Source organism: Caretta caretta, chromosome 26 (genome assembly GCF_965140235.1).
Source record: "Caretta caretta isolate rCarCar2 chromosome 26, rCarCar1.hap1, whole genome shotgun sequence".
NCBI classification, from domain to species: domain Eukaryota; kingdom Metazoa; phylum Chordata; order Testudines; family Cheloniidae; genus Caretta; species Caretta caretta.
This window is the reverse complement of record NC_134231.1, coordinates 2,054,500-2,079,256: the sequence shown is the minus strand read 5'-3', so window position 1 is coordinate 2,079,256 and position 24,757 is coordinate 2,054,500. Positions and strand designations below refer to the sequence as shown.

The 24,757-nt window shown below is 48.6% G+C and overlaps 1 protein-coding gene across 6 annotated transcripts; it reads left to right on the top strand.

Moving 5' to 3' along the window:
• The first annotated feature begins 327 nt into the window (after positions 1 to 327).
• Positions 328 to 24,174, top strand: DDHD2 (DDHD domain containing 2). Of its 6 annotated transcripts, XR_007353786.2 has the most exons (20): positions 328 to 431; positions 3,458 to 3,614; positions 4,391 to 4,603; positions 6,643 to 6,833; positions 8,043 to 8,132; positions 11,297 to 11,417; positions 12,947 to 13,036; positions 14,169 to 14,304; positions 15,080 to 15,288; positions 15,560 to 15,630; positions 15,896 to 16,018; positions 16,565 to 16,660; positions 17,968 to 18,120; positions 18,944 to 19,099; positions 19,407 to 19,509; positions 19,623 to 19,781; positions 20,366 to 20,537; positions 20,794 to 20,900; positions 22,224 to 22,476; positions 23,309 to 24,174. XR_007353786.2 is itself a non-coding variant. In XM_048829514.2 (19 exons), exons 3-18 carry the CDS (start codon positions 4,399 to 4,401, stop codon positions 20,873 to 20,875), a joined length of 2,148 nt encoding a protein of 715 aa, XP_048685471.1. In that variant the 5' UTR covers positions 328 to 431; positions 3,458 to 3,614; positions 4,391 to 4,398; the 3' UTR covers positions 20,876 to 20,900; positions 22,224 to 24,174. The 6 variants fall into 6 exon arrangements, 5 of the variants coding, with proteins under 5 accessions (XP_048685471.1, XP_048685469.1, XP_048685466.1 ...); XM_048829514.2 differs by having other exon boundaries at positions 20,375 to 20,537; positions 22,224 to 24,174; XM_048829512.2 differs by lacking the exon at positions 22,224 to 22,476.
• Positions 24,175 to 24,757: the final 583 nt, after the last annotated feature.

Below are 24,757 nucleotides of genomic sequence, written 5' to 3'. Positions count from 1 at the left end.
TACAGGGCTGGGCAGGGCGGGCTCCTGGAGGGGCGACCCCCCTTGGGGCCAGGCCGAGCGCGGCCGAAGGGCCGAGACAGGGCCAGGCCCCAGGGCGGTGTCGGGGGCACCGCGGAGGCGGAGGGGCAGGGCCAGAAGCCCTTTGCCCCCCGCCCCGCCTTGGGCCCGTCCAACCCCCTCTTCTCTTTGGAGGCCAGCCCCGCAGCCCCCTGCCCGCCCGCCCGCCCCGCGCAGCGCCCCGGCCCCGGCCCGTCCCGCCCCCCCGGGCCTCGGCCCCCGCGCCGCGCCCGAGGAGGAGCCAGGCCGGGCCCCGCCCAGGGGGGCGGGCTCACACCGCCTCCGCAGCGCCGGGGGTCTGGGCCCGGGCCGGGCCAGCCGCGCACCGACAGGCGGAGCCGCCCGGCCGGAGGGCGAGACGCTGCGGCCGCGGGGTCAGTGCGGGGAGGGGCCCTGGGGGGAGCGAGGCCTGGGGGCGGTGATGGGCCCGGGGGGGGGAGCGGGGCCTTGGGGGAGCCGGGGGAGTGATGGGCCCGGGAGGGGGGAGCGGGGCCTTGGGGAAGCAGGGGGGGTGATGGGCCCGGGGGGGGGGAGCGGGGCCTTGGGGAAGCAGGGGGGGTGATGGGCCCGCGGGGCCTTGGGGGAGCAGGGGGGGTGATGGGCCCGGGGGGGGGAGCGGGACCTTGGGGAAGCAGGGGGGGTGATGGGCCCGGGGGGGGGGGAGCGGGGCCTTGGGGAAGCAGGGGGGGTGATGGGCCCGCGGGGCCTTGGGGGAGCAGGGGGGGTGATGGGCCCGGGTGGGGGGAGCGGGGCCTTGGGGGAGCCGGGGGGGTGATGGGCCCGGGGGGGGGGAGCGGGGCCTTGGGGGAGCCGGGGGGGTGATGGGCCCGGGGCCTTGGGGTGATGGGCCCGGGGGGGGGAGCGGGGCCTTGGGGTGATGGGCCCGGGGCCTTGGGGTGATGGGCCCGGGGGGGGAGCGGGGCCTTGGGGTGATGGGCCTGGGGGGGTGATGGCAGCGGGGCCTTGGGGCAGCGGGGCCTTGGGGCAGCGGGGGGGGGTGATGGGAGCGGGGCCTTGGGGGAGCGGGGGGAGAGCGGGGGGGGTGATGGAGTGGGGGGGCAGCGGGGCCTTAGGGGAGCGGGGGGGGCAGCGGGGCCTTGGGGGAGCGGGGGGGGTGATAAGCCTTGGGGGGGGAGTGGGGGGGTGATGGGCCCGGGGTGGGGGAGCGGGGCAGCAGTTCCCCGGGTGCCTGAGGAATTTAAGAAGAACGTAAGAACGGCCCTGCTGGGCCAGACCCAAGGTCCATCTAGCCCAGTGTCCTGTCTTCCGACAGTGGCCAGTGCCAGGTGCCCCCAGGGAATGAAGAGAGCAGGGAATTATCATGTGATCCATCCCCTGTCGCCCATTCCCAGCTTCTGGCAGGCAGTCAGAGGTTAGGCACACCATCCCTGCCCAGCTCTAGGTGCCAGCTCTCCGTTTTTGTACAGGTTTGCTTTGTATGAGTGTGATGTTTCCCTCTACACTCTCCTCCCCCCATACGCACACCTGTGTGGGAAGGAAGCGGGGACCTTTCACATGGACCCTCTTTTCTACTGGGCACCATTGGAGTTGTTGAAATTTGGGAAACTAATTTATATGGGACTTGTGGTCTGATGTTCAAGGTTGGGGTGAGTGAGGTGGTTGCCTTAGGCCCTGGGGAGTTTGGCTGGTGGGTCTCGCCCACATGCGCAGGTCTAACTGATCACCATATTTTGGGTCAGGGAGGAATTTTGCCCTGGGGTTAGATTGGCAGAGACTTGGGGCAGGGGGGAAAAGGGACTTCCTCCGCAGCATGGGGCAGGGGTCACTTGCTGGTTTGAACTAGAGTAAATGGTGGATTCTCTGTAACTTGAAGTCTTTAAATCACAATTCAAGGACTTCAGTAATTCAGGCAGAGGTTATGGGCCTACTGCAGGAGTGGGTGGGTGAGGTTCTGTGGCCTGCAATGTGTAGGAGGTGATCATGAACGGTCCCTTCTGGCCTGAAGGTCTATGAGAACATCCTATATTTAAAGGGGTGCTGTGATGTTACAACTCCTACTTTAAAATCACTTGTTCCTAGGGATGTCATGAATCGCTTCTTAGAATATATAAGAGAAATAATTTCTGCCAGTATAATTCACTTGTTGCTGCTGATGCTCTGTGTTCACCTGTGGGTCTCTCTTAGCCTGGACACTGAAATCCATGAAGTTGGTTTCCTTATCATGTAGTCAGTTTCACTGCAGCAGGGTTTGGGGTTCCCAAACTGCAGGGGAGTGTGCCTGTTCAAAAACAGCTGTTTCCACTGGAACCTTTTTTAGAAGGGTTTGTTTGGTTAAAATTTAAATGGGAGGTCAGATTTGAGAGGGGATTTTGAAAATCTGTTTGGCTTAATGCATCCAATGAAGTGAGTGAATTTTGATCCAAATTGAACCTCATAGTGTCTTTTCAAATTAAAATAATAAGAATAGAGATTTTTTCTGTGATAAGGAAAGAGAGTTTTGAAGCATAGGTCTGGGAATCAGGAGACCAGAATCCTAACCCCAACTCTGTCACTGACTTGCTGTGTAGTTTTGGACACCTCATTTAACCTCTGGCTCTCTGTTTTCACATCTTTAAAATGTGTCTAGCATTTCATTACCTGCTGGGGTGCTGCAAGAACAAGCTAACTGTTTGTAAATGCCTTTGAGATTCTCAAGTGGAAGAGGTTATAGAAAGTGAAAGGAAATATACTTTGGAAGTAAAGAAAATGAACAATCAGATAAGAACAGTTAATTCTGGGGTACAGTCAGACATTTGTTTCTGTGCCCCATTCCTATCACTATCCTTATGCATCCTGTGCTCCAATGTTACCTAAGTTTCCTGACTAATTTCTTTCCACTTCAATTACCACTTTTGTAGTCATGCTTTTTGTGAAGTCAAAAAAGGTGTTTCAGTGTATTTGGAAGTGCAAGTAGAATAAAATTGGGAAGGATAGTTGGATTTTCAGGTATGTGACACTTTGCTATAGCAGCAGGCAAGTTTTCCCCCTTTGGATTTCACATGCTGTCAAATCCCAAAATGTTTAGTGGAGAAAAACTCACTCTCTTTCTAAAATAGAAAACTCAGCACAAGTATCAGAAGTCAGGGATGTGTGAAGCACAACTGAACCGTAGTGTCAAATCCTAAAGCATTAACTCCAGCTCATTGTAAAATATCTTTCTCTGGTAGGGTGACCAGACAGCAAGTGTGAAAAATTGGGACGGGGTGGAAAAGGTAATAGGAGACTATATAAGAAAAAGACCCAAAAATCGGGACTGTCCCTATAAAATCAGGACATCTGGTCACCCTATTCTCTGGGTATGACTCCTGAGTGCTGTTCTTGGTATGCTGCCTGATTGTTTTTCATCAGACTCTTGATTGCATTTGCTATTTTCTAACAGGTTCTCTTATTGTTTCTGTAGGTATTTTATTGTAAAGCCACTGTGGAATCCTCATCTTTCAGACTTTCTGTGGTGGAGTCAGTTAAGCCAAAATTGTATCAGACTTATCTGTTCTGGGGCTTGTCATCTCTGTCTGACGGATACATTTTGGATTAAGACAATAATAAGCTTGTAACAAGTAAGTTATCTCTGCAGCTGGCAGTCTCTCATTTGTAGCAGTTTGCCATTCAGTTTGCCTTATCGTCACAGAAATATGCAGTTTTTGGGAGGGCCACACTTACCAGTATTTCTTCTTCCAGTGTTAGTAAATCATAGAATCATAGAATATCAGGGTTGGAAGGGACCTCAGGAGGTCATCTAGTCCAACCCCCTGCTCAAAGCAGGACCGATCCCCAGTTAAATCATCCCAGCCAGGGCTTTGTCAAGCCTGACCTTAAAAGCTTCTAAGGAAGGAGATTCCACCACCTCCCTAGGTAACGCATTCCAATGTTTCACCACCCTCCTAGTGAAAAAGTTTTTCCTAATATCCAACCTAAATCTCCCCCACTGCAACTTGAGACCATTACTCCTCGTTCTGTCATCCGCTACCACTGAGAATAGTCTAGAGCCATCCTCTTTGGAACCCCCTTTCAGGTAGTTGAAAGCAGCTATCAAATCCCCCCTCATTCTTCTCTTCCACAGACTAAACAATCCCAGTTCCCTCAGCCTCTCCTCATCAGTCATGTGTTCCAGTCCCCTAATCATTTTTGTTGCCCTCCGCTGGACTCTTTCCAGTTTTTCCACATCCTTCTTATAGTGTGGGGCCCAAAACTGGACACAGTACTCCAGATGAGGCCTCACCAATGTCGAATAGAGGGGAACGATCACATCCCTCGATCTGCTGGCAATGACATAACTGAAGACCTTTTAAAAATAAAAACGCTGTGTTTGTTCTGTCTCTGTTTGTTCATTTAGGTGGTGCAATGTCAGCTGTGGAACAGCAACAGGCAGAACCTTCTCCATCATCCAATTCATCAAATTCCTTTGAGGTAGTGGAGGCAGATACTGCAAATAAGTATGAGGCAGTTGTTCCTCACTGGTTTTACTGCAAGGTAATAGATTCTAGAGAGAGGTGGTTCCCTTTCAGCCGACAAGACTCGGAGAAGTTAGAAGAGGCCCACAACTCAAGTAAGTTGAAAATACCTTTTTGTCAGAAGCTTCTTAGGGGTAAGGTACATTAGGTTGCAGGATAGGTTCAGAAGGAAGCTGGCAGAATCCCCACACCTCTAGATTAGAGTGGATGAAGTGGTAGCAAACATGGTCTTGAACTACCCTGCACTAGACTAGATGACCTCATGGGACCGTTCCAGCTCCAACATCTCTAATTCTCTAGTTTAAATAACCCTGGATTTTAAATGTGGTAATATATCTAACCTTAAAACTTACTGAGGTGAGGTGAATTAACAAGAGTGAATCATGCGTTTTGCAAGACAGGGAACTCTGCAAGAGCACTGAGTAGGCTAAGAATTTGAGATGCTTTGTACTGATGTTGTCTTGGGGCTAGAAGCTACTACTAAGGGAAGTGTTCTAAACATCTTGTGCAGTTTTTTCTATGGGATTTGAAAGTGTCTTCCCTCTCTGGAATTTTAAATGTATCCACGTTTCTGCGGAAATACCTCTTCCCTAGAAGGGGGCCTATTCATGTTGCTTAAAAAAAAAAAATTGCATCCAAAAAGGCTTTAATGTTCAGGCCTCATTAATTTGACACATACACTGAGTACTCTAGATATTTTTTTTTTATTTGCATGAGACAGCATTCATGTACAGCAAGTAGGAATTGGTTAGGAAGCAACACTGGCTAAATTCCACCACTGCGAGACTTTCCTGCAGATCTTACTGTTCCGTGGATTTATTAGTATGAAAAGGGTAGCGTTGCAGATCGGAGTGTGGGTGGAGCTCCCAGGTCTGGCATGGCACAGACACTTATTTATATTATAATAGTGCCCACAGCGTGATAGTTGCTGTCCATACATATAAAGTGACACCCCTTGCCCTGAAGAGCAGACCGTCTAAGACTCTCCTTCTGCAGTCAGATCTGCATCGGTGCAGAGCCCCAGAAGAGAAGCAGCAAAGGGTGGGGGAGAGGAATAAGGCTTTGTGAGTCTTTTGTCATCTAGCCCCACCTCTGTTCTGGTGGTTAGACTGAAGTGGGTGATCCTGATTCAAGGTGTCATGTTTCGGCAGCTCATGCAGGTAACAGGTGCTGCCTAACTCAGTATCCCTGTAATCCAGCTAATAAGATCAGACCCTCTAGACAGTAGAGCCAGGGCATTTAGGTGACATTTTTGCTCTGAATAAGCAGCAAAATCTCTTGGAAGTTCTCAGTCTGTGCTGGAGGGGATTGCTTAGAGGTCTTTGCCTCCACTTGGAAATGCTAAGATTTCCTGGTGCCATGAGTTCAGACTCCGGCCTTGACCATTCCAGTTAGGGAGCTCAAGTTCCAGGGAGCTTACAGTATGCAAGTACGTGAATGAGACTGAAAATCGGATGTCTTGCCTGCTCTGCCTGGAAGTTAAAGATCCCACAGCATCTCTTTGAAGAGCAGAGGTGTGACCTGGGGCCCCTGTCCAGTACTCTTTCTCTTTGCTGTTGTGGGGCATGCTGTGTGCTGATTGGCTGCCATTTCCTTTCCCAAAGGGAGCTGCATCTCAGTGGTACTGTCTGTATACAGTTTTACGAGCTTTGGGATCATCTGGTCTTAAAGGGGGTAGGGAAATACAAATGAATATAAACATTTAAGACCTTGCTGCTCTCAGTCATAGTGGGTTAGATGTCAACCACTTAGCTTACTGATATCGTAAGCTCTTTGGGGCAGGGGACTCTCTCTTTTGTTGTGTGTCTGTATAGCGCCTCACAGAGTGGGGGCTACCATGCTACAGACAATAATAAACTAACAATTGTCTGTAGCCTGGGGCCTTTCAGCTCTCTCCACTCCATCCCAGTGTAGAAGCTTTGACTTTCAGGCATGATTATCCTAGGAGGCTTTTTTAAATGGCGACTGTGTTTATTTACACAGATCATTGGCTTTGCTCTTGGCATGTATGGATTTTCTAGGTAAGCTCCATGCAGAAGCGGCTGATACCCCCATGATCTGCATAGTCTAAAACCTCTTGGTAATGTCCCCTTCTGGTCTGTTTACACTTCATCGCAGTCCTTGTGTTCCACAGGGAAAGACGATGAACAGCTGATAGTTCCAACGGAAGGGGGCAGGTATGACGTGCATTTGAAGAAGAGGTTGTGCTGTGCCATGTATTGGGAGGAAGAGGTGTCTGAAGTGAGACGCTGCACCTGGTTTTATAAGGGAGACAAGGACAACAAGTACATTCCCTACTCGGAGAGCTTCAGTGAAGAGTTGGAGGTACAGATGTCTCGCCTAATAACGCTCAGCCCGTCCAGTCTGCTCTTGAGCCCTACTAGCTTCTGCAACATCCCGAATTCCATGAGGGGTATTGGCACTGAGCTGTGTCCAAGGACGTGAACTCGAGGGGAATGTTTGGGTGACACTTCATGTTTGATTAGCAGCACTGGAAATACTGCACCTCTCTTCTCTGCAGCCTCACCCATTGTCTCTCTCGCCAACATGCTGCAGCTAATGCAATCTGCCCATACTCGTATCCCAGCTCTGCCTCCTTCCTGGCTCCTGCTATACAATTAAACTGCCAGTCCTCATTATCAGCACCCTGCCTGCAGTCCCAGCCCTGGCTCTCTGCTTCACTGCGTGTGACCTACATTCTGCCAGATCTCCTTGCCTTGCTACTCACTCCCTCTCTCCTCCTACCTTTTTGTTTGCTGCTTCCATGCCTGGGCCATCCTCTGTCTCCCTCTTCATAAAGCATACTTCCTCTCTGTCCTTAAGTCCCTCCTTAAAGCCCACTTCTTGTGGCTTGCTTCCCACAACCAACCTCTGCTTCAGTGCTACCCACAGCTCTTCTGCCTGATATTAGTTTCATAGGCACTAGTCGGTTCTTTCAAGCTGCAGACACTTACTTTTCCCTGTCCTTGTCTGCTGTAATGTCCATATTTCTCTAATCTAGACCCTGATCTCACAAATGCTCTCACTTGAGAGTAACTTCACTAGTGCAAATAGATAGGGCCCCTGAAGCCAATGGAACTACCTACGTGACTAAAATTACTCGTGTGTGTGAACTTGCAGGATCTGGTCCGTAGGTGGTAGACTACAGAAAGAGCTGCTATGTGACCTAAAAGGTGCCAGGCATATTTGTGATTTCCTATAAACATTTAGTGTTAATGGCCAGCAACTCGTCCTACGGACAATGGTTTTCCATAAAACTTTAATCTGATATTACTTCAATCGAGTCTAAAGTGGAAGCTGTCACCTCTGTTAAAACTGGTAGCCTAAGGGGTGCCCCCAACAAGCACTTTGTAAGACAACATTTAACCCAGGGATAAGACTGTCACTGATCCAGACTCGTGTCTGATTTACCTCCTTTTAATCAACAATATTTTTAAGAGCTACCCTACAATAAGGGGAGGGGGCAAACCCCCCAACTGGTGGAGTTCCTGTGGAAATGTTGGTTTGACTTGCAAAGGTTTCTCTTCTCCCCAGGAAACGTACATGATTGCCATAACGCTGGACGAGTGGAAAAAGAAACTTGAGTCCCCTACTAGAGAAATCATTATACTGCATAACCCAAAGGTAAAAACCTGATGGTTTACTGTCTGTAGCACAGACAGAGCCTGATAGACTTGTGTTTTCCCCTTTAGTTCTGCTTTCAGAACTGGTCTACGCTCGGTTTTTGTATTGCTTCAATCATGTCTTTTGGAAACCAATATACTTAGCGGTACACTCTCATAGTGACAAGTTTCAGAGTAGCTGCCGAGTTAGTCTGTATCCTCAAAAAGAAAAGGAGGACTTGTGGCACTTTAGAGACTAACAAATTTATTTGAGCATAAGCTTTGGTGAGCTACAGCTCACTTCATCGGATGCATGCAGTTGAAAATACAGTGGGGAGATTTTATATACACAGAGAACATGAAACAATGGGTGTTACCATACACACTGTAACAGGAGTGATCAGGTAAGGTGAGCTATTACCAGCAGGAGAGCAGGGGGAGGAGGGGGAACCTTTTGTAGTGATAATCAAGGCGGGCCATTTCCAGCAGTTGACAAGAACGTCTCAGGAACAGTGAGGGTCGGCGGGGGGTGGGGGGGGAATAAACATGGGGAAATAGTTTTACTTTGTGTAATGACACATCCACTCCCAGTCTCTATTCAAGCCTAAGTTAATTGTATCCAGTTTGCAAATTAATTCCAATTCAGCAGTCTCTCGCTGGAGTCTATTTTTGAAGTTTTTTTGTTGAAGAATTGCCACTTTTTGGTCTGTAATCGAGTGACCAAAGAGATTGAAGTGTTCTCCGATTGGTTTTTGAATGTTATCATTCTTGATGTCTGATTTGTGTCCGTTTATTCTTTTATGTAGAGACTGTCGAGTTTGGCCGATGTACATGGCAGAGGGGCATTGCTGGCACATGATGGCATATATCACATTGGTAGATGTGCAGGTGAACGAGCCTCTGATAGTGTGGCTGATGTGATTAGGCCGTATGATGGTGTCCCCTGAATAGATATGTGGACACAATTGGCAACGGGCTTTGTTGCAAGGATAGGTTCCTGGGTTAGTGGTTCTGTTGTGTGGTTGCTGGTGAGTATTTGCTTCAGATTGGGGGGGCTGTCTGTAGGCAAGGACTGGCCTGTCTCCCAAGATCTGTGAGAGTGATGGGTCGTCCTTCAGGATAGGTTGTAGATCCTTGATGATACATTGGAGAGGTTTTAGTTGGGGGATGAAGGTGATGACTAGTGGCGTTCTGTTATTTTCTTTGTTGGGCCTGTCCTGTAGTAGGTGACTTCTGGCTCTGTCAATCTGTTTCTTCACTTCAGCAGGTGGGTATTGTAGTTGTAAGAATGCTTGACAGAGATCTTGTAGGTGTTTATCTCTGTCTGAGGGGTTGGAGCAAATGGGGTTGTATCGTAGAGCTTGGCTGTAGACAATGGATCGTGTGGTCTGGATGAAAGCTGGAGGCATGGAGGTAAGAATAGCGGTCAGTAGGTTTCCGGTATTGGGTGGTGTTTATGTGACCATCGCTTATTAGCACAGTAGCGTCCAGGAAAGTGGATCTCTTGTGTGGACTGGTCCAGGCTGAGGTTGATGGTGGAATGGAAATTGTTGAAATCATGGTGGAATTCCTCAAGGGCTTCTTTTCCATGGGGCCAGATGATGATGATGTCATCAATATAGTGCAAGTAGAGTAGGGGCATTAGGGGACGAGAGCTGAGGAAGCGTTGTTCTAAGTCAGCCATAAAAATGTTGGCATACTGTGGGGCCATGCGGGTACCCGTAGCAGTGCCGCTGATTTGAAGGTATACATTGTCTCCAAATGTGAAATAGTTATGGGTAAGGACAAAGTTCAGCCACCAGGTTTGCCGTGACATTATCGGGGATACTGTTCCTGACGGCTTGTAGTCCATCTTTGTGTGGAATGTTGGTGTCGAGGGCTTCTACATCCATAGTGGCCAGGATGGCGTTTTCAGGAAGATCACCGATGGACTGTAGTTTGTAGATTGTACTCCCGTCGTGTGGATGCAGTTCTGCCTGTATAAAGGTCCTTATGGAGCTACATTTATGGGAATAAGGAACTGTGGTGTAAGGCACCTTTGTACTGATGTCACTGCATCCAGGCCAGAGGGTTGTGCCCCTTGAACTATATCAGACTCTAATGTAGGTACTTCTGTTCTGCCATTAGCATTGTTTCTGAGTGACTTGCCCAAGGTCATACAAGCCAGTCTGTGATGAAGCAGGGAATTTAAGGTGCGTTTCCCAGGCTAGCTCCCTAACCACTGACCCATCTTTCCTCAGGTATAAAATCATGCTGCTAACCAAATGGTTAGATTGGCTTAGTGGCTAAAGCCATCATTCCAGTCTGTTTTCTGACGGATGCAAAGTGGAATACTGGCACCCAGAGACAGCGTGGTGTGGAATATGTACACCTGTCTTTCCCAGGTGTTATTTATTATAACAAGGAAAATGCAGTGCAGGATTATGCATAGAACTGTATATAAAGTAGCTCAAATGCTGAGATACAAGTACATTTTAAAGAGTACAGTGAACTCCATCTATCCAGTGTCAGTGTCCATCTGTGTCCTCTGGCTTCAAGATTAAACTCGATCGGTTTATGGAGGAGATGGTATGATGGGATAACATGATTTTGGTAATTAATTGATCTTTAAATGTTCATGGTAAATAGGCCCAATGGCCTGTGATGGGATGTTAGATGGGGTGGGATCTGAGTTACTACAGAGAATTCTTTCCTGGGTATCTGGCTGGTGAATCTTGCCCATGTGCTCAGGGTTTAGCTGATCGCCATATTTGGGGTCGGGAAGGAATTTCCTCCAGGGCAGATTGGAAGAGGCCCTGGAGGTTTTTCGCCTTCCTCTGTAGCATGGGGCATGGGTCACTTGCTGGAGGATTCTCTGCTCCTTGAAGTCTTTAAACCACAATTTGAGGACTTCAACAGCTCACATAGGTGAGAGGTTTATCGCAGGAGTGTGTGGGTGAGATTCTGTGGCCTGCGTTGTGCAGGAGGTCGGACTAGATGATCATAATGGTCCCTTCTGACCTTAGTATCTGTGAATCTAATGTAGTGTCTAGCCAGGTTGGCTCTTTGCTCCTTGCAATGGGATGGGTGTGCTCCATCAGTTCCTCACAGGTGTACGATGAGTTGCTTATCCCCCTTTATAGGAGATGCTTAACTGTGTTGCATGCACCACAGAGTTCTAACACACCTTCTCTTCCTGTTTTGAAGCTGATGGTGCACTACCATCCAGTGACGACCTCTGATGACTGGGGCTCAACCCCTACGGAACAAGGTCGACCAAGAACCGTTAAGAGAGGAGTGGAGAACATCTCAGTTGACATCCCCTGTGGTAAGTTAATGTTCTTTCTTCACATCCATTGAAGTTGAGGAAAACCTTTCTCAGCTCGTTTTCTCAGATCCTATCTGCTTTGCTTGTTGTGATATGGCTTCAGAGAATTTAAAAAACTTTTTTTGCTTGAGACTTAAATATGCAGCTTATGGCTGGGTCATCTCCTCTCATTGACAAATGTCCTTATGTGCTAATTCTAATATTACAATAGTTTCTACAGCCTGCAACTGAGACCAGGGCCCCACTGTGCTGGGCGCTGCACAAACCTAGTGAGAGAGAGTCCGTGCCCCAAAGCGCTCATAGCCTGAACAAACAGGAAAGGGGGAAGAGGACTTGCTGAGCACCTGCCCTCTGACAATCAGGCAGAGTCAGTTGAACCCTTCAAATCACTAGTCACTTCTGAAAATCATGGCTGATGTAGTTTTGTTATTAAAAACATAACCAAACTCACGTCCTGGTATGTGCTTATGTACATATCACACAGACATACGTGCTGTCTCTCCTGTACACTTTACAGAATGTAAATTATAACTGTGGGCCAAATTTGACGCTTTTCAATAGCAATTGAGCTTTGCCACCAAGCCAGCCACTTGCCAGGACTAGCTTTTGCTTCTGTCTGTCAAAACCCTTCATTATCCACCTACAGGCTCTTCTAAAAAGATCTTATGGAAACTAAAGGAGGTGGGAGAGAAGAGAATGAAAATCAAACATAGCCTGATGCCTGCTTTAGTCAGAGAGGCCTCTACGGAAAGGCCTGCTCCTCCAAGCTGCTGAGCCATAAATCTTTAATTAAAGACATACCTCATTGGTGGCTTAGTGGGGCAACGTGGCGTGACCGGAACATGTCTTCCTGCCTTGATGATATTGAGATAGCCTCTTAATCTAATTGGCAAGGGCTGCAGCAACACATTATAGTACTTAGGTGTAAAGTCTCTACCTCTGCCCAGCCACATGAATACGTCTCTAAGAAGCTGAGGGTGATTTTTTTTATAACTCAGAAGTACATGAACCTCGACACCCAACCTGCCTCACTGAAATGGTCGTGGCAACTGGGAGGGGAGAATGTCTAGGCTTTGGGTTTGACTGCAGAAGCTTCACCTCACCTGCATAGCAGCTCAGTGACGTTTCACAGGGCAGCCTGGTGTGGAGGAACCAGTGCAGCATTGGGAGGGTCTACTCCCGGTCACGGGCCCAAATCGCTTCACCTTCCTCTCTTTCACTCAGCTGTAAAATGGGGATGAGGCCACTTCCCAGCCGCCGTGTGCGTGTATGTTGGTGGGGGGTGTGTGTGGAAATTATCCAATTTGTAGGTAGTACTTTAAGTGTGAAGTGCTATACTGAGTGCTACAATTGCACTTGACACACGAACCAGGGACCGGACTTTATTATAATCTCGCAGCTGGGACTGTCTTTGCATTATCTCTTATCTGACCCGTCTAAGGTTTCACACATCTGCCTCAGAGGAATATTGCGTCAGTTAGGTAAACGGTTAGCTGCTGTGTAAATGGTTCTCTCTTTCCTCCTCTTAGGGGAGCCTCTGCAAATAGATCACTTGGTTTTTGTAGTTCATGGAATTGGGCCAGCATGTGATATCCGGTTCCGATCCATCGTCCAGTGTGGTAGGTGTGCACAGGAGATGATGCCGTTTCACATGCATCACCCCTCAGAGAGCGCAAATAAACACAGGTCTGATGGGAAAACACACGAGGTGCTGTCATCACACATTTAAAGAACTTGACAGTAATCTTGGCAAACTGTAAGACAGAACTTGCTGACTGCAATGAAGATGCATTGTTTGAATATAAGAGCAGTGAAAGCTGGTTATCTGGATAGAATTGGACAGATTCTGACAATCATTTTTATCAGAATGATCACTGTGTCCTAATACTTCAAATAGTGAGTTTCCCAAATCAGATACCGATTCTTCAAGTAACTGAATAAATCTGTGACACTAGTCCTCTACTCAGTCTATTGCTAGGTGGTAATCTTGTCCAGTAAAGTCTAACACAAGTTAATGTCCCATCCAAGAGTCTTTAGAAATGTGACAATTTCAGAGAGTGCTTATATTGTCATTGTAACTGCCTGAGTCTTGGAGAGTAGATCTGTTGATAAGCTGTGTGTACCACAAACAGGAAAGTTAAGATGAGGTAAATTTCTATAATAAAACGAAAGCTGTTGCAAACTTCAACAATTTGTGGGGTCAAATGTCTTTAATTCTGGTAAAGTCTCTCTCTTGTTTTCATGCAGGCAAGCCTTTTGATACTGCAGTCTATCTTACAGTTTGCACCTAATGGGGCTACGTTTAAAAAGGTTACTGTCAACTTGAAATAAGTCAGTGAACTAAAATCAGTGAGAAGTAGTTTAAAATCCAGCCCCTGCCTCTAAGTCTCCCTACTGGTGTGTGAGACTTTTACAGTAGGTTTCACAGCTCTTTAAAAAGTTTTTCTCTCCTCGGTTGCTGTGTGAAAGCTCCAGTAACCAGGGGAAACGGACTTGCTACAGAGCAAATGGTGAAATCCAGTTTATGCTTCAGCTGAGAAGTGGAGTGTTTTTGTCTGATCCCTCAATTATTGATCTGCGGTGTTACTTGTACCAACAGTCGGTTAAAAAACTTCAGACTGAGGTGGGCTGTTTTGTCTTAAGCTGACTGTGTCCCTTCAACTCAGCTTGTTCAGCATAGTAAACACACTAGGCTTCTCCTAGCAAACTCTTTTTTCTAGGCCTTGATACAGAGCTCAATTCTCTTTCCAGTAAATGACTTCCGTAACGTTTCCTTGAGCATGCTGCAAGCACACTTCAAGAAAGCCCAGGAGCAGCAACAAATTGGCCGAGTAGAGTTCTTGCCTGTGAACTGGCACAGCCCGTTGCATTCCACGGGGGTGGACGTGTAAGTAAATTCTAGCACCTTAGAGGTAAATCTACTGCGGTGACTGAGTGAGTGAAATCCAGGAGCGTCATGCTCTTTTGTAAAGCGCCTCGCCTTTGCTGCGGTGGGCGAAAGATGACCGAGGAGGATTCAGCGCAGTCTCTGCTGCTGCTACTTTACCTCAGGAACACACAGGTGAACATGAAGAAGGGAACCGGGAACAGTTTGTAGCACCTACTATGAGGATCACAGCCCTGCTGCCCAGGTTTCTCATGAAGCCAGGCTGTTGATGTCCAGTTGAAATTGCACCCTAAGTAGTCTACTGGCATGTAACACCAGAAGTTCAGACTGGTGTTTCCACTTAATGTAAGAACACAGCGCAGGGGATTTGGGAGTCAGTGAGAGTTGATACCTAATTCCTTCCTGAAGAGATTTTTAAGGCTCCCGAGAGCCTTTATTGAGCTAGCCCCTCTGAAACACCGCGGTGCGCAGGGGAACAGCATGTCTGCTGCACAAGTGGGGAGCGATTTTAAATGCTCCTGGAGCAGCAGGGAAGGTTGGCTCTTTGCATCTACACCTTGGAAAACCCAGTTCTGTTTCTGAGGAAAGGTGGGTTTGTAGCTCCTTTCTGTTACTATGTTCTGTTAACATGAATTAGGAATTCAGGTGAAATCCTCAAAGGCATAACTGCCATGGACTTCAAGAGATCCAGGATTTCACCTACTAGGAAATAGCTACAGGAGCCGTGGGTGAAATCCCTGTCCCTCGTAACAATCCCTTTCTGTTCCATGTTCAGCGATTTGGAGCGAATTACCTTGCCGAGCATCAACCGCCTGCGTCACTTCATAAACGACACCATACTGGATGTTTTCTTCTACAACAGCCCCACCTACTGCCAGACCATCGTGGATACTGTTGCTTCAGAAATGAACCGCCTGTATCGGCTCTTCCTGCAGAGGAACCCTGACTTTAAAGGCGGTGTTTCCATTGCAGGCCATAGCTTAGGTAAAGGGTTTAGTCCTGGGTATCCAGGGTTTTGTGTAATAATTTAGAATCTGTAGCATGAGTGTATGCACATGGCACACAGTACCCTGGACTGCAGTTTAGTGCTGAAGTACCATTTCCATACCTTGGGACACTTAAGAGTGGGAGAGGAGGAGGGAAGCCCCTCACCCCTTTTTTTTACCAAACAGAGGGATATGGGCACGTAAGTATATTTATTCCAGCATAAGATCTGACGGTCTGCTCAGAGACTGTGTATGTGGCTATTTTTTAGGGTCGCTGATATTGTTTGATCTCCTAACAAATCAGAAGGATTCCTCTGAGGATGAAGACGGCAATAAAGAGGTAAATTCCCCACAGCTTGTGCATGTTAAGCATCTCATTGATTCAGGATGAAATCTGTAGGCTACAGCCACACTCCAGCTTTTCCATAACTGCTGCGTTCTCCTGCTTCTATAGCAGAATAGCTTTGAATTCTCAGTGCCATCCTGCCAGGTGTAGATCTAAACAAAAGAGAACAATCCCACGCCTACTACCAATATTGTAGCCAGAACGTAAAGGAAGAAGGAGACCAACTCTGTAAACATGACTCCCGTTGCTGTCCTTGCAGGGGTCCCAGATGGGCGCCTATGAACAGGGAGATGTTGGGGGAGTGAAAGAAACCCTGAAGAAGCTTGAGCTGTCTGAGTACTGCAGTGTCTTTGAGAAGGAGAGACTGGACACGCAAGCTCTGGTAAAACCACTCTCCCAGCAGAGTGGCTACTGTTCTTGTATGTTTCACCGCTTGCCGTCGGATCTGTTAGAGTTCTCTGTTTTTGTTCTCTGTGCCCATCACCACGTTCACACGGGTATTTCTTGCCTATGTCATGCCCTCTAGTTAGAGTAAAGCCCACCTGGCCTAATGTACCCTGTTTTTTGATGGTAAGGCTAAGCGACTAGTACCTTTGCAGGCTTTTGATTCTGCCCGTGCTAGCAGCAGCCCTGGTTTCCTGTGTGTGGCTGATAGGCTGGCGGCATGCTGAACTGGAGTCTGAAAACGAGAAGCGTGTGAGTGGGAGGCATTTCTGCACTTGAGGCTGAGTTCAGAGATTGCTGCCTCTCTCTCCAGAGCAGAGTGATTCCCATGCTATCCGTGCTCCCTCCCTTCCAGAGGGGCACACTGAAATCAGAGCAGTTAGCTCCTAGGATCCCTGGCCTCTGTAATGCTGAGAATGGACTATCCCTTTGAGTGCACGGTTTCCTGTACTGTAGTAGTAATGGGTTGTAACTTACTGTCCAGGCTCTGTGTACAGAGAAGGATCTTAAAGACATGGGAATTCCCTTGGGACCAAGAATGAAGATCCTTCATTATGTCAGAACCAAAGAGGAGAAACAGGTATGGTTTTTCTAGGGGCGAATGGTCCAGTCCCAAGTGGATGCTTGTTTGGTGTCAGTGGGAAGCAGTTGTCTGACCATGGTTGCCAGAGCAGCTTCTTACTTATGTTGCACTGGCCCAAGGCGCGGCAGACGCATTGTTGCTCTGGCCATTTTGGGGTCATACCTAAGAGAAGGCTAGCGTTTTCCAAACACCACTGCGGTGTCGGTTGTATTGTGGCCGCTGGGGTGCCTCTGCGTGGCAAGCAGAAACCTGCGGCAGCGAGTCTCAGAGCCCAGGCCTAAAATCTGAGTTTTGTGGGGCTTGCACAACAGTGCAGAAAATAGCTGTGTAGACACTCAGGCTCCTCCCTCGGCTTCAGAGCCGGCGCTCCAGCCCAGGCCCAAAGGTCTACACAGCTGGTTTTGGCCATTGTGAGAGCCCAAATCTCCAGATCTGGGCTCTGAGAATTGCTGCTGTGGGAACTCTGGGAAAGGGGAGCTGCTGGACAGCTGTTACTTGGGGTTTGGCTTATGTCAAGGGGTTTAGGCATGGAGTGGTCTGCGGTAGCTCCTGCTGGGGCAGAGGCAAGAGCAGAGCTCTTCCACATCTGGAGCCATGCTGGTCTCTCTCTGGCAGCTGTTCAAGGCTTTGCAGCTGGGCGGAGCGGACACGTCCAGAACACTAGAGCCTAGAGCCTCCCACCCTCTTGTGCTGTATGAACGGAGCCATTCCCAATAAACTGTCAGTATCCTCAGCATGTCCCCACTGGGAACTGGGGAGCCAGTCCATGCACTACCTCAGGTGATGTCCCTTTGGCTCACCCATGCACATGGGCCCACGTGAGCTAACTGCTGCTTGACTTATGAGGAGAGGCTGAGGGAACTGGGATTGTTTAGCCTGCAGAAGAGAAGAATGAGGGGGGATTTGATAGCTGCTTTCAACTACCTGAAAGGGGGTTCCAAAGAGGATGGCTCTAGACTGTTCTCAGTGGTAGCACATGACAGGACAAGGAGTAATGGTCTCAAGTTGCAGTGGGGGAGATTTAGGTTGGATATTAGGAAAAACTTTTTCACTAGGAGGGTGGTGAAACACTGGAATGCGTTACCTAGGGAGGTGGTGGAATCTCCTTCCCTAGAAGTTTTTAAGGTCAGGCTTGACAAAGCCCTGGCTGGGATGATTTAGCTTTGAGCAGGGGGTTGGACTAGATGACCTCTTGAGGTCCCTACCAACCCTGATGTTCTATGATTCTGGGTAATGCCCGTAGCGGCTGTGTGGAAGCTCACAGGGGACAACCCTTGCGCACTCTCCCATTTTTGTTGGTGCAGCATGCTCAGCAGCAGGCCCATGTCCCTGCTGGGAATGACGATGAGGGTGAAGATGCTCCCAAGCCTGAGTCAGGGTCATCCCCGCAGCTGGGCTCCAGTAGGAGCATGAATGATGGGGGGAAGCGTCAATATTTGGATGTCGGGCTAGGACAGGTAACAACTCCGTTTGTTGATGTGGCCTGGTAAAGCCAGTGAATGTGTAATATGCAGAACTCAGACTTAATGTCAACAGAGCTCTGGGGGTGATGGCTGCTAATTGAGGGTCACTTCACCATGCTTCTGACAGTCTCTAATTCTGAGGGCAGAGCTACTGTCATGGTGGTCACCAGGCCCCAGCCCACTCTCCCCTTCTGTTCCCCAGCCTTACAGGTAATGCATTGGCCTCAGCTGCTTGTAGACTATCTCAGTTGGAGACTCTTGTAAGTAGCTCAATGCTGAAGCCAGGCTGAGATGCACCCCACGTAGGGTGCCATTACCAGGTGCCTCTGAATTCCTGTTTAAGTGGCTTATAGGCCTCGCGCTGGCCCTCCGCCTGGAGCAGGCTCCTCCCGAGGTGCAGATCTCTCCTGGCCCTAGTTTAGAATCCTGCCACATTCACACCTCTCTGTATGTATTTGCCTAAAGATGCAGCCGAGACTCCCCAGCTCGTTCCAGTCTCGTGTGACCCCTTTAACCCTTTTGCTCAGGCAGGATGGAATAACACGTTGGCCAGGATATGTGCCTTCGATGCAGTGACCAGGCCTCAGAAGAGCCTGGCTCTGTTGTGTGACCTTGGGCAAGTCCCTGCCCCTCTTGGTGCCCTGACTCCTCAGGGTATGGCCAGCACAGTGGGGCTCCAATCTCTGGTGGAAGCCTTAGGTGCTACTTTGATACAAACAATATCCTCTGAGGGAAGTTCCCGCATGGCCATCTATGGTATTGTCTGACGGTGCCAGGATGGAGTCTAAACACTTCTGTTGTGTCTTAACTCTGTTAGGTCTCAGCAAATTACCCTCAGCTAATCTACAAACCCGAAATCTTCTTTGCTTTTGGGTCTCCCATTGGGATGTTTCTCACCGTCCGAGGTGTGAAAAGGATTGATCCAAACTACAGCCTTCCTACCTGCAAAGGCTTCTTCAATATCTTCCATCCTGTATGTATGATCAATCTCTAGTGCTTGCATGCGAGATCTGATGTAGCTAACAGGCTCTTAAAGCTTCGCCCTCTGAGCAGCAATCCCCTGGCCTCTCTGCTATCCTGTACTGTGGAATAGCAACTAACAATGACTTAGCTGTCTGGGGGTAGGGAACGAGCGCTCCTGCAGTCTGCATTGGAACTATCTGCTTTAATTGTGTAGCTTCCATTTCGGCCTCATGTTGGGGGCACCTGGTTTCCCCCCCGGGACAGGGATTAGGTGGGTGTAGAGCCAAAGTCAGTGCCGCTGTTCTCCTTCTGTGCAGTTTGACCCGGTGGCGTACAGGATTGAGCCCATGATCGTTCCAGACCTGGAGTTCGAGCCCATGCTGCTCCCCCACCACAAGGGCAGGAAGAGAATGCATTTAGGTAAAGCGCAGAGCAGGCCTTCCTCACGGCTCGGTGCAGGTCTGTAACGCTGTTGCTTTATGCAATGCATGTTTCTGCTCAAACGCCTCACCTCAGGCACCTGTGTGTTTCAGAACTGAAAGAGGGCCTGACCCGCATGGGTATGGATCTCAAGAACAACCTCCTGGGGTCACTGAGGATAGCCTGGCAGTCTTTCACCAGATCCCCACTGCTGGCCGTGGAGGCAGCAGCCACTGAAAACGAAGCTGAAACTAGTTTGGAGAAACAGACAGGTGAAAAAATGAGAAGGGAGGAATTGGTTTCAGAACCAAGCCACAGCTCAGTGCTGCTAGTTCTCCTGGTGCTTGAAGAAAACGAGGATGCGAATGAATTGTCCCAGAGCAACCTGGATACCTACTCCCAGGGTCTCCTTATTGCCGTGATCTTCCCATTCTCACTGCCTAACAACCCCACACTGTGCCTCATGAGAGACGACCTCTGCCCAAGGAGCTTGCACTCCCTTCTACTGCCTGAGTGGGAGAGGCCTGGTGCTTGGGGCGCAGAATCCCAGCGTGTGAATCTTAATGCCAAACACCTTCTCCCTGTAGTGTCATTCTGCAACCTGCTGCTTTGGTTATACACAGCAGGGAGGGAGACCAAGTGCAGTCCCTGCTAACTCAAGCCCGTGACACTGTGGGGTTTGCTTCTCACAGCAACTGCCTTAAACCCAAGCCCCTTTCCCCCATTCTTAATGCAGAACGCAGGCCTGGGCCTGTGGGAGTTCCCTTCCTGCTGCTAGCGCAGGACAGGCTTAGTGTGCTCTTGCTGCTAAGGGTGTGGAGCTGAGCTGTTGCTGAACCACGTTGTTTGGGTTAAGTCCATTCAGATATGAAGCCCGAAGAGCCTGCTGCTACACTGAAGGAAGACGCTGCCCCTATTAATGTGGGAATGCTAAATGGAGGGCACCGGATTGACTACGTGCTGCAAGAGAAGCCTATAGAGAGTTTTAATGAATATTTATTTGCACTACAAGGCCATCTCTGCTACTGGTGAGGATCTCCTTAGCCTTCTCTTTTCAAACTCTCCATCTGGTCCTTGGCACCTTCACACTCTTGTAATGTGCACCTTGAAAGCTGACATGGTGAAAGCAAGTAGATTCCAGTCACTTAAAAGGCAAACAGGTTATGTATGATTCTTGCCTATAGCAGCCCATGTCTCCGGAATGAAGGGGTTGCCATGTGTTCTCTGTAAGAATGTTAAATAGCATATGGGTGTCTGTGTAGTTCTAACAGTCCTCTCTTCCAGGGAGTCAGAAGATACCGTTCTCTTGATTCTGAAAGAGATCTACCAAACGCAGGGCGTTACCTTAGATCAGCCTCTCCAATGAAGTCAGATGACCAGCTGCACTTGATGTAAGTTACCTCGCGGTGAAACTGACAGCCGTTGACATGCTTACTGTGAAATAACTTCCTACTTTATTTGGGAGTGGGTGTTAAGGACGTAGGTGTCTCAGCTAGGACCATTCTATTCTACAGCACGGTGCCTTAGACGAGGCCAGTGCTACCGTCTGTCACGTTAGGAATGTTCCCAAGGGCTGTAACTAAAACTGAAGGCACTTTTAAAACCTAATTCCAAGGCATTCATGCTCTTCGCTGTGCTTGGGCAGCGAGGAAGCGGAGTAACTTGGCCTGTAATGGAGCCGTTCAGCGGAGACCCCCAGGGACTCTCCCACATGTTCAATCCCACTGGGTCTGGTCAGTGTCAATTTCATAAGTTAAAGCCAGATGGTCTGACCACCTCCAAACCCCTGCTCAGAGCATTTCATTCGGTGATTCCTGCAGCAAGACCCAGAGCTGGTGGTTGAGCTAGAGGATGTCTCAATAAAAAGATCCACGCTTGGGTGAAAGAGTCCAAGTGAGGGAGGCTCTATCACCTTGGGGAAGCTGTTCCAGTCCATGCACCCTCACTGTTTAAAAACTAAAGACAAGGGCCTCTGTTTTGAATGTGTCTAGCTTTTACTCTCAGCCAATGGATCTTGTTGTGCTTTAGTCTGCTAGCTTAAAGAGCCCTCTGGTATCCCCCGTCTCCTCCCTGGGAAGGTACTTGTGACTTGATCACAGTCTACCTCTTACCTTTTATTTGATTAAACTCTATTGACTGCTCTCATTGCAAGATGGTTTCCAGTCATTGAATCTTTCCTATAGCTCTTGTCTGAACACTCCCCATTTTTCAGCATCCTTTTTTAAACCATGGACACCGCGTCTAGAAAGAATATCCAGTGATGGACTCATCAGTGCCATGCAGAGAAAATCATCTCCCTAGGAATACACCCCATGGTGTTAAGAGAAGGAATCTGGACTCTCTCTGCCCAATCGCTCACTCTTTCCTCAGAAACTTCATTATTTACTCAGGAAGGTGATTAAGTGAACTTAGTACTGGATGAACATTACTGGAGACAGAAATCCTGTGTTGCTATGAAACAAGCAGTCCCCTGCTTATAGGCCTGTGTTAGAACCCTGACTAAAGTGCCAAAGTCTGGCACAGCTAATGGCATTTGGGGTGGTGGCAACTTTGTGATGTGATTCGTGTGCATTAGGAAATGGCCTGAGATGTGCTACTGGCTTATGTGGGAGTGGTCTCGCCAACATGGGAAATCCCCTCATCCGTTCAGGCTTTAATGCTGCATAAACCCTGCTCCCTTGTAAGCTGTGTGCCCTTTCCTGTTGCTTCCCCAGATGCACACCAAGTGACTACTCACCTGGAAAGCCCGGATTTTCCTCTGCCTTCCTATCCTCTGCTGCTACTGTATTCTGCATGCTGCTTCTCACGAACCTGCTGCTGCCTGGAGCACTGGGAGATTTCTCATTTTGGGGGGAAAAAATCAAGGCAAAACACTCTTCTCCTAAAATACCCACTCTGGACTTGCCCCTGTGCCACCCATGGGATCGTTCACTCCAACACCATTCATCCGCCTAATCTGACTGCCTCGTAAGTTGCAATACAAGCTGTTCCAAGTATAAATACAGAAGAGAGGTGGTTGGGATCTGGTGCTGGAGATTTCAGGGCCTCGTATTGACTCCTGGTTAGTGAGTAAATGTGTTGCTTGTGAAAAACGCCTTTAATGCCCTGGGCACATGCCATGCTACAGCCCTAGAACCACAGTAGCAAAGCGGGGAATGAGGTCTGCTGGCTCGGGGCCTTCTGAGATGCCATGAGCTCTAGAGGGCACAGCAGTCCAACCCTTTGTGGAAGTGCAGACAGCTGTTAAGCGTTTGGTTTTCTTACACGCCTTCTCGCATGACTGACTGTCTCTATTCTGCATGCCCAGGGTGGGTAGCATGTTAAGTATACCTCCTCCAGTCTGCTCCAGGGCCTGTTAGTAATAGTGTGACAGCCTCCTCTGCCCAGGTATGGTAAGCTACAGCTTTGCTTTAAGTGGCCAGCTCCCCTAGGACACCCGAGCTGAATCATGCCTGTAGAATTATGTTGCAGTGGGAGGCCAAATAGGACTCCTTTGTAAGGCTTGCATGTTTCTTTTGGGTGTCCACCTGCAGCAGGTGGGAATTGGTCTCCTAAGCTCCTTGCTTTACACCAGATCATGAAGATGTCTGGTTGCTGCTTATTTACTATTAACAGAACTAGCCCAAGGCTTAGGAATAAACCCAAGTATGGCTTCACTGCAGAGTTCAGGCTGCCTAGCCCACTGCAGGATGTTTCTAACAGACCCAGAGCCCTAGGCTACTTGAGGCTGGCATATCAATGAAGGGATGAAGCCTGAACCACCCTGGCTTCTGGCTCTAATTCCATTCTCCTTTCACAGGCCAAACCCCTCTGCAATAGGAGTGGCATCTGTCCAAGGAAGAGGAGCTTAAGCCCTCTCTAACTGTAGTAGGGGGCTGAGGACAGACCAACTGCATGTCCAGTTCCTTAGCAAAGCATTCAATCTGGATTCAGTCAAGACCTCATTAGGCGAAAGTATAGCTGCACTTGAGTATGGATGAATAGCTGTCGTGATAGAGGCTTTCAGGGCGATTCATGGGCCAGACGCTCTCCTTCACCACACCTATTCCACAGCGCTGAGTTCAAAGTGGCTACCAACCTGCTGGTGAAACCATAGCAACCTTTTGTACACAGCCATGGCTTATGCTGTAGTAACCAGGAGCTGCGGAATGATTGCTGTTAGAAGTACTGTACAGGTAACTTATGGGGCAGAGATGATAAATCCCTTGTAACCAAAGATGTACAGGGTAAACAGTGGACTAAACTAACCCCTTAGTGTGTGGATTCCCTTGAGCAAAATGCTGGAGGGTGTGATAGTGTCTCTGGGCTGGGGTCTGGAAGTGGCTACTACCATGTGTCCTCCCCCCCCTCAACTTTGCTCTGTACAGTGCAATGAGCTTTTTCCCAGTGCAATGAGCTTGTTTGTTTTCTTCTGTGTATTATTTGCACTATTTAAATGCATTTTGTATTCCCCAACCCTGCCCCCTCCCAAAGAACTAAGAGAAGCTGTACTCACACCTGACTGTGGGCAGTGATGTTTTGCACAGCTAAGCTCCTGGAGGTATGTATATAACAGGACACACAGTCATGACCAGCTCTTCAAGTTATGCACTTTGTGTAAAAAATTTAAATTCATTTAAAATTGTTATTTAATGTCTTTTTCCAGTCAATACAAAAGTAAATCTATGGTTGCAGTGGTTGTATTTGTGTGTGAAGGAGATGAGAACCTATTACTTTGGGATTTAACTTCAGGGCAAGGTAAAGCTGTTGTCATAATTCCCGAGAGGAGCCCTTGGCGTTTTACAAAAGGCCACTGCAATGGACAGGCATTACAAGAGAAAACAGAATTTAGAAGTAACACTAACTACAAGCACCTCCTTGTTCATGGGCAGGGAAAGCTGCTTATAAAAGGAGTGCATTTGCTGTAAGGAGAAGAGTTTTTTCAGCAAAACCCATGATTCAGCTTCTTGTTCTCATCTTGCTTCTGTCCTTGGAAGCAGAGAACATGAAACAAAAGAGAGAGCCAATTCTGAAAGTGGCGTAGCTCACTTGTTACTATCCTTCAGTTATGTAGGAAACAGCCTCCAGCCAGCACAACAGGTGCTTTCGAAGGTTATACCTTAAAGAAATTACTGCTACTTTCTTTTCGGGTTAGATTTCAGACAGCTGTGGAGCCAAAGGTCATTCGCTCCTCTCATGCTTTGTGTACACAGAAGCAGTGGACAGATAAAGCTGACCTACTTCACATAAAATGAGGCAGCTACATAAA

Bases quoted from the DNA above. Each gene is read 5' to 3' on its own strand.
- DDHD2 (XM_048829512.2), top strand. From the start codon at position 4,399: ATGTCAGCTGTGGAACAGCAACAGGCAGAACCTTCTCCATCATCCAAT. The intron at 15,631-15,895 runs GTAAATTCCCCA...CTGTCCTTGCAG, and splicing joins ATGAAGACGGCAATAAAGAG to GGGTCCCAGATGGGCGCCTA. The intron at 16,661-17,967 runs GTATGGTTTTTC...TTGTTGGTGCAG, and splicing joins GAACCAAAGAGGAGAAACAG to CATGCTCAGCAGCAGGCCCA.